Raw genomic sequence first — 8,040 nt, 5'->3', positions numbered from 1 at the left:
GGGGAGGGAGAGGGGGAGGGAGACGGAGAGGGAGAGAGAGGGTGAGCGCCCAGAGAGAAGACCAGGGCTTCAGGGAAGGGTGGTTGCAGAGATTTTGCCAGCTGTATAGAGGTGTGGGAGGCACCCAGTGCTCACACCTGCAGCGCCTGCAGAGGGACACAGAGAGCTTGTTCTGTAGTGCTCTGGGTGGCAGCAGTGTGGCCTCACTCAGGAATGGATTTTCTCACTTTTTTTAAAAGCAGGATTTGATGCCCACCCCCAGAAATGGAGAGGAAGAACAGCAGAAGATGGGAGATTAAGGGCAGGCAGAAGTGCCAGGAAACAGACACGCATTTGACCCCAATAGTGCAGGGGTCTGCAAAGAGGGTGGGGGACCTTACTGTGTGTGTGCTGGGGCACTGCCTCTTCTCATTTGAGGTGATATCTGAGGGGAACTTTGAAAAATCAGAAGCACCTGGAGGGAAGAGGAATAGCCACGGGGGATGCCAGATGGGTGGAGTGTCCTCATACCTCCTGCTCGCTGCCTAGGACAGCAGGAAACCTTAGCTCTTCCATGGCTGTGGGTCTGGCCCAGGGCAGGGACTTGTGGGTTCGGGTGGCCGAATGGGTCCCTTCTTGCCAACTCCAACAGCTGGCCTTCTCTCTTGCTAACCCAGTGAGCCTAGAACCTGCAGGCAGTCCACACCCTCCACTCCACCGAAGGCTTACTGTTTCTGGGAGGATGGCTGACACCCACTGCCTGGCAGTGGAGTCTGTGCTAGTGCAGGGGAGAGGCCCAGAGGCTGAGGAGCTGGATTGCCTGGCTGGGCAGGCGCAGGAAAGGCCTGAGTCAGGCTTCTCCTGATAAACTGCACGTGAATAATTCAGCAGCCAAGTAGGAGCTCATTGCATTAGCACTGTGTGGCTGTCTGTGTTGACCCTGGAGTCCCCATGGAACCCAGTTGAGGGGGCCACTAATGCCCATGAGGGAGGGAGCAGAACAGACGGGCCCCTTGGCTGTTTGCATCCTCAGTTATGCCCGCCTAGTCCCACAAGCCTCCCTCCGCAGTCCTCTCAAACTCCCAGTTTCCTGAGCTTCCTGCCAGCCAGAGCTGTCCTCCTGAACACTGCTGCCCCGAGAACTTGGACACAGGGGACACAGGAGCCTGGTCTGTGGAAAACCTGGCAGCCAGATGGGGATCATGGACAGCAGTGTGGCTTGGTCCCTGTGCAGAGCCAGGAGAGTGGGGCAGCTTCTCTGGGCTAGGGTCTGTCCTGCAAGCGAAGCGAGACCCCCAGGAAGATGCTGGCCCTCTGGAATCCCCGGGTTCCCTGGCCTCTGCCTCTCCTCTCTGGGATGTGCGGTCCAATTTCAGGATCACTAGACACCTCTGTCTGTTGTGGCCCTCAGCACTCACCCTGAGGCAGAAAGGGAGCTCTAGGCTGCTGGGTCTGGAAGAATGCTCAAGCGGCCTTATTTCCTTTGAGCCTAATCAGCTCTCTTTGGCTTTGCCCCCAGCACCTCTCCCTGGGTTCCTGATCACACCCTCTGGCTGCTTTGGATGCCCCTGGCCTCCCCCAAGGCCAGTGAGCACCCAGGGAGGGTCTCCAGGTGTCCTGAGTGTGGTGCCCAAAGCCACCCGACTCAGCTCCTGCTCTCCAGCCCTCTCCCCTTCCCTCCTCCTCCCTCAGACCCGAGGGTTTCTTGGTCTTCCTTTCTCTTGGTTGCTGAGGAAGGGTCCGGGGAGCTGGGACTCTCTCTGCCTGGCACTAGGCAGACACCAGAGGGCCAGGCAAATCCCTTACCGGCTAGTGGTGTGATCTTAACCTCTGGAGCCCAGGAGGTGGCAAAAGGAAGAGGTTTAGGGAGGGTGGGAGAGACTAAGGCTTTTCCCCATTTGGGAAAGGGAGCTGTCTGCATTGGGACCTGTGGACCTATGGAGAGGTGAGCCAGGAAAATCCTGGATCTGGGTGGCCATTTAGTCTAAGGAACATTTTGGGAGCAATTCATAGATGCTGCTTGCTTTTCTTTTTTACAGCCTATGGGTGCCAAGCGTTTGAGTTCTCTCCAGTCCTCACCATTTCTCCATTTTGCGAAAGAGGAGACTGAAATTGAGGTTGCATCGCCCTGGTCAGCCCCATAGATGGAAGTGGACCCCAGCGGGTTCTGCCATCCTGTGCTGGGGCCCTGATGCCTCGGGGTGGACATGGACGGGCTGGGCAGATTACCCCGCTCCCTCCCTCCGGCTCTGAGGCGGGTTTGGACCACCTTTCCAGGACGAGACTTTGGCGGTGCCTGTGGAAGGGCAGAAGGGAGACCCCAAAGGGACCCGTGGCAGGTCTGGGGAACCCTCTCTGTGCCGGGTCTGGCCGGCTGAGCTGCCAGGCGCGCGGACCTCAGCCCCCCTGCTCCCGTCGGTCGGTCTGACCCTCTCCCTTCCTCAGTCCCTGTCCCTGCTGCTGCCGCCAGCGGCCCACCCTGGAGCGGGAGCGGCCAGGGAGGGCCCAGGCCTGGGTCGCAGGCAGCCCTCGTTGCCAGCCCATTATGCTGTATTTATGTTCGCTTTATCGTTTTTTCCCCTCTTATTATGGCCTCACTCTGGGGGAGCAAAAGATATAATATATTCATCTTTATTATACCAGATCTGTGTGGAGCATTTAATAAAGCACTGTTGCCACACAGCCAGGGAGGTTGGTGGCTGCGAAGGCTCGGCTCAGAGAGGTGTGCGCAGGTCCCCATCGGCCCCGGGGCGCCCCCTCCTGGCCCTGCCTGGCACCCCACCCTCCAGCCCAGAGCAAGAGCCCACCGCAGTCCTGGGCCCCAGCCCTCCCAGCTGAGCCACGATTTGCGCCTGTGAGAATGGGCAGGATTCCATGGCAGCCTGTGCGCACAGCTGTGGGAGACGAAGACGCGGTAAGGCTGGGCAGGGTTTTACAGTGGGGGAGGAAAAGCTCGAGGATTTGTTGGGTCCAGAATAGCTGAGAGCCAGAGAGAAAGGAGAGGCTACAGGAGTGGTTCTAGGAACATGGGCCACCTGGGACCCCCGGGGGAGCAGGTCTGAGCCCCTCCAGAGAGGAAGACCCCTGACCTAGAAAGGATCTGGTCTGTCACAGTCCACCTTCAAATAGTCCCCCATGGGCAGGAAAACAGTCACTCTGTGTCCAGACGCGGGTGCCAAGTGAGGCTTGGAAAGGTGAAGTGGCTTCTTTGAGGTGTTGTCTAGGAAGTAGCTGGCACAGTCCCCTAGCTCCGTGCTCCTCCCTGCCCTACACACCTCACTCTCTCTTCCATGGCTTCCCGTGTGTATAAACTTTACCATCCTGCCTTTTACACACACACACACACACACACACACACACACCTGGGCATGCCCATGGGGAGGAGAAACAGCCATAGGACTTTCTACCTCCAGGCCCACAGTTCACTGTCCTTCAGAGCCCCTGCCTGGGTTCTTCAGGAGCCCAGAGTTGGACACTGTCTCGGTCATGCTGTTTGCACTGGAGAAGGCCAGCCGGCCACGCCAGCAGGACTTGTGCTCAAGAAGCTGAGGGGGTCCCGGTCCCCTGATTCCCCCAGGATCCTAAGTCCTCCTCTGTCCCTTCTGCCCATCACCGGCTCACCCCCATCTTTTTTTGTGGTACCAGGGATTGAATTCTGGTCCCTGAGCTTGCGAGGCAGGCAGTGGAACCACCGAGCTAAATCCCTAGCCCTGGGTCACCCCTATCTTGAGAGCTACTTTTGCGAGGCTTGAGGCACTCAGGGAGTCCAACAGCATCCCTAGGTTGGCTGGGAGGAGGGCGCAGTTGAAGCTCTGGAACCAGGTGAAGCTAGTGGGTACCCAGGGCACTGTGTTTAAGGACATGTTTGCTCCAGGTTGTACAGAGCCCTTTCACTCGTGCTGTAGAAAGCTCCCCCTTCTCTCACTCAGCTGTTTGTTGTGTGGCCCCAGGAGACACAATCGAGACCAGTGAATTGATGAGAGGGCACGGGGAGCCGAGGTCAGCCCACCTGGGAACGGCCTGCCCCGCGAAGGGCGGGAGTGTAAGCAGCAGAGGAGGTGCTGTGTGTGGCCAGGAGCTTCCCTCCCCGCTGCAGTGTGCCAGCGGAACTCAGCACCCGATGAGAAGGGTAATCACGCCAGGCCTGCCTGCCATCACCCGCTTTGACGGTCTACTGTCACTTCCTTTGTGTCAAGAGCTGTGCCCACGGCTCTCATTAATATAGAAAACCGTGATTTGGCCAAGGATGGACATGAAAGCCTTTGACCTGTTAGGTCCTTTCCAGCTCTGAGAATCCACTGTTACATAAGACAAAGAGCATGTTGCTGGATTGGTTCGTTGCCATCGTCGTTAATGTATGCAGAATTGCCTTATGGCTGAGCTCTTTGAGGGTTTAGCCAGCCTCCCCCAACCCCTCTCTCTTCCTCACCAATTCCATGTCAATCCCAGTGTCTTGCTATGTAGTCCAGGCTGGCTTCAATCTCACTGCGATCCTTCTGCCTCGGCCTGCCTAGTGCTGGGATTACAGGTGCGCACTCTTAAAGCCTGGCCTTGTGAGTGTATTGAACAAACAAATCTCTAAAAGATCTGGTCGTCTGCTTCCTGGGCCACTGGGGAGCCAATACTGCTCGACAGGCATTGCCTCCCACCCCATGGCCGAGCTGAGTTCAGGCAGGTGCTTCTAGGTCCTCCCCTACACCGTGTGCCCAGCCTGTACCAGCTTGTGAGTCAGGCAGTGCAGCCCAGGTTCTGGACAGACCTCCCGGGAAGCCATTCAGACTGAAGTGTCAGAGAGGGGCAGGGCTCTGTGGCCACCTCCGTGGCATAGCTGGGTCTCGAGCAGTCCTGGAAGGTTGGGAGAGATGGCGCAGAGGGAGGGAGAAGACAGTCGTGAGGTGGATCCGGGCAGCCCTGGAAGGCTCAGGAGCAGGAATGTCAAATAGCAGGCAATCCTGGCCAGGGTGCCTGGGATGTTCATGAGGAAAGGCATTTGTGGGATGCTTTGACTTCCCAGGCCCAGAGATAGAGACCAGAGTTCAGAAATTGGAGTCCACAAGCTGGAGTCCAGGAACCAGGGTCGAGAGTTCAGTATCCAAGGCAATAGCACAGGACCGTCTTCCCGAAGTGTCCCCTGGGTTGGTGTCTGAGGCCACCTGGGGACTCTGAACTCAAGGTAGTCTCACTGTGGACAAGGTGTCCTACGCTCGGCCAGCACCCAGAACTGACAGAGGCACCTGACGTGTCCTCACCTACCCCAGACCTGCCCTCCACCCTCTGGTTTGGTGGGGCCGGGGCGCTCAGCTCATGAAGTGGTCCACCCTGCTGGTGGTAGCTGGAGGGTGGGGCTGCGGTGCCTGCAGTGGTGCCAGCCCAGCCAGCGTGGAGGTGTTGCTGCACCGGCCTGTCTCGGAGCAGGAGCTGCCAAGGAGCCAGCGTTGTGCCGCGCGGAGGGTGTCAGGGGTGGTATTGTCGGCGCACAAATGCTCAACTTTATGTACTTTTAACTAGAGGTGTAACAGATGGCCCCGTTTCTGTCCAAGCCAGGGAGACTGGTGCCCATTCCGGCTGCAGCCAATCAATCCCGCCACTCTGGGGGGAGCTACAAGCTGGGCTGGGAGGCCCGGAGCCAGCAATCGCTGTCTGCTCGGGCTGGCCCGGTGCTGCCTCTGCCAGCCGCGCCGCCAGCCCCAGGAGGTGGGAAGGCAGACAAGTGGCAGTCCTGCCCAGCACCCGGTCAGAGGCCCCGAAAGGTCAATGAAGGCGCAAGCGCCCAACACACCTCTCCTTTCACCGCTGTCCTGTGGCCCCTGCTCAGGGCCCACCCCGAATCTCTAGCCCGGAGATGCTCCAGATCCATAGCTTTTGTTGTGTCCCTCACGGTGAACACCAGGCATCATTTGGGACATCACAGGACCACGGAGGGCTTCAAGAAGTGCCCAGGACAACCAGAGGGGAGGAGAAAACAACAGGCCCCAGGCATCCCAGAGCCAGGAGGAACAGGAATTAATCTTCTTACATGGATGTAGTCAGACAGGGAACACGTAGCGCCAGCCTGCTATGGCCACATCCTTTGCTAAGCATATATAAGACTGCTTCTGTCCTTGGGCGTCTCTGGGGGAGGCAAACAGACACATGGCAATTGGCATAATGAGCCAGGCCTCATAAAAATCTGCGAAAGGACAGGGAACTATCCAACCAGAGTGCCTAACCGGCCTGCGAGATGCAGGGAAGATCCCAGTGGCTGGCTGGGTCTGAGTGGGTTCTAGAGGAGAGGTAGGAGTTTTCATGCGGGTGAAGGCAGAAAGACAGCACAGCACGCCCAGAGCTGTGGTAAGAACAGGTGTGGTGAGGGTCCCAAAGATGCAGAGGTGACAGCCGCAGCGTGCTGTCCCCAGGTGGGCTCTGACACCAACCCAGGGGACACTTCGGGAGGACTGGGTGCTGCGCTGTTGCCTTGGACACTGAACTCTCGACCCTGGTTCCTGGACCAGCTTGTGGATTCCGATTTCTGAACTCTGGTCTCTATCTCTGGGCCTGGGCAGTGAAAGCAACCCACAAGTGTCTTTTCTCGTGAAGGAGTAGAGGGAGGAGGCTGGGCTGGGAGGGGACAGGCCTGGCCCACTGGTCTCTTCTCTCAGGTGCCCCCGCCATCCACTGCCCCGATCCCGGGCCAGAGGGAAGGGGGAGGAGGCCAGGCCTAGCAGCCTGCAGGCAAGAGGGCCTGGTGGCCATCGGTGCCCCTGAGAATTGTGTGCGTCCTCCGTCCCTACTCTGAAGGTCAGGGCTGGCACAGGCCGGCTCCCCTCCAGCTGAGCCCTGCCCTGCTGAGTCTCCTGCGGCTGCCTTTCCTTGGCTCCCTGGGCGGATCTCGGACTCCCTCGGTCAGTCACTCCCGGAGCCACGCTTGAGGCCACAGGGAACCCACGGCAGGCAGCCACTGTCCTGGGCCATGAGACTCCCAGCTGCGCTCGGGGCAGCAGTGTGGGCAGGCCCACACTTTGCAAGAAATGAGGTCACCTGAGTAGCCACTGAAAAAGGAGGGCTCGTAGGGAAGCACACACTTGTCATTGGAACCGGGCCTGCAAGGCCTGTGGGACAGGGAGGCTCTGGGGGACCGACTGTTTCATGCGAAGGCCCAAGGGCACCCCACTTTTCCTGTGTCTCCTTGTTGTAACAAGTGAAATTAATAATGTTTTACTGTTGCTGTGGGTAGAAGAGTAATCACTGCCTCGTTCCTAGCGGACGTACCGGTGTCCACACTGCTAGGTTGGTGCCCTCACTACCCCATTTTACATATGAGAACACTGAGGCATGCCGGGCAGTGACGGAGTGGGGTTCTCGCCTGGGCTGGTCTCCAGGGTCCCCGCTCATAACTGCCGCTGACCCCGTGTGGCACCAGCGTCCTGGTTCCTCATAATTCCTCATAACCGCAATCGCCTTTGACCGGCTGGCCTCGCAGAGCCTCTCTGCCTTGCCCTGCTCACTGCTCCGGCCTCAGTATTTCACAGTGAGTTCCCAGGAGAGGAGATCGGACCGTCCAGCTCATCCTTTAGTGCCCGGCAGCTGCCCAGCCACAAGGCAGCTGTGAGTGGAGCCGTGTGCGCTCCCTGGCAGGCAGTAGTGGCCAGCACGCCGGGCAGGTGCCAGGTGCAGGCGAGGCCGAGGGGGATCCCCAGAGCACAGCCCTGCTTGGGTTGGGGCAAGCAGAGATGGACAAAGCGAAGGACCAGCGGATGGGAAGTGGGGAGCACAAGTCATGGCCCAGGGCAGACCGCCATTTGGCTGAGGACAGTGGGGTGCACGGGGCAACGGATGGAGGCCAGAAGGTAGGGCTCAGTGAGCGTGATGGTGCACACCTGTGATCTCAGCACCTGGGAGGCTGAGGCAGGAGGATTGAAAGTTAGAGACCAACCTGGAAACAATGGGACCCTGTCTCAAAATGAAATGGCTGGAGATGAAGTTCAGTGACAAAGTACTCGCCTAGCACTTTTGAGATCCAAATTCAGCTCCCAGTACAGGGGGGGAAAGGGACTTAACTGCCTGTGTGAGGACAGAGGTTTG

The 8,040-nt window shown here is 58.6% G+C and overlaps 1 protein-coding gene across 1 annotated transcript in view; it reads right to left on the bottom strand.

The window, feature by feature from the left end:
- Lbx1 (ladybird homeobox 1) overlaps positions 1-7,404 on the bottom strand; it is a 16,438-nt gene extending 9,034 nt beyond the window's left edge. The window contains exon 1 of the mRNA XM_010626501.2: positions 7,228-7,404. Coding sequence (XP_010624803.1) covers positions 7,228-7,404 — 177 coding nt within the window. The remainder of the gene's footprint in view (positions 1-7,227) is intronic.
- Between the last annotated feature and the right edge of the window lie 636 nt (positions 7,405-8,040).

This window comes from Fukomys damarensis, unplaced genomic scaffold, assembly GCF_012274545.1.
Source record: "Fukomys damarensis isolate Sample0158 unplaced genomic scaffold, DMR_v1.0_HiC HiC_scaffold_8, whole genome shotgun sequence".
NCBI lineage: Eukaryota > Metazoa > Chordata > Mammalia > Rodentia > Bathyergidae > Fukomys > Fukomys damarensis.
The sequence above is the reverse complement of the archived record's forward strand: the minus strand, read 5'-3'. Positions and strand labels throughout refer to the sequence as shown.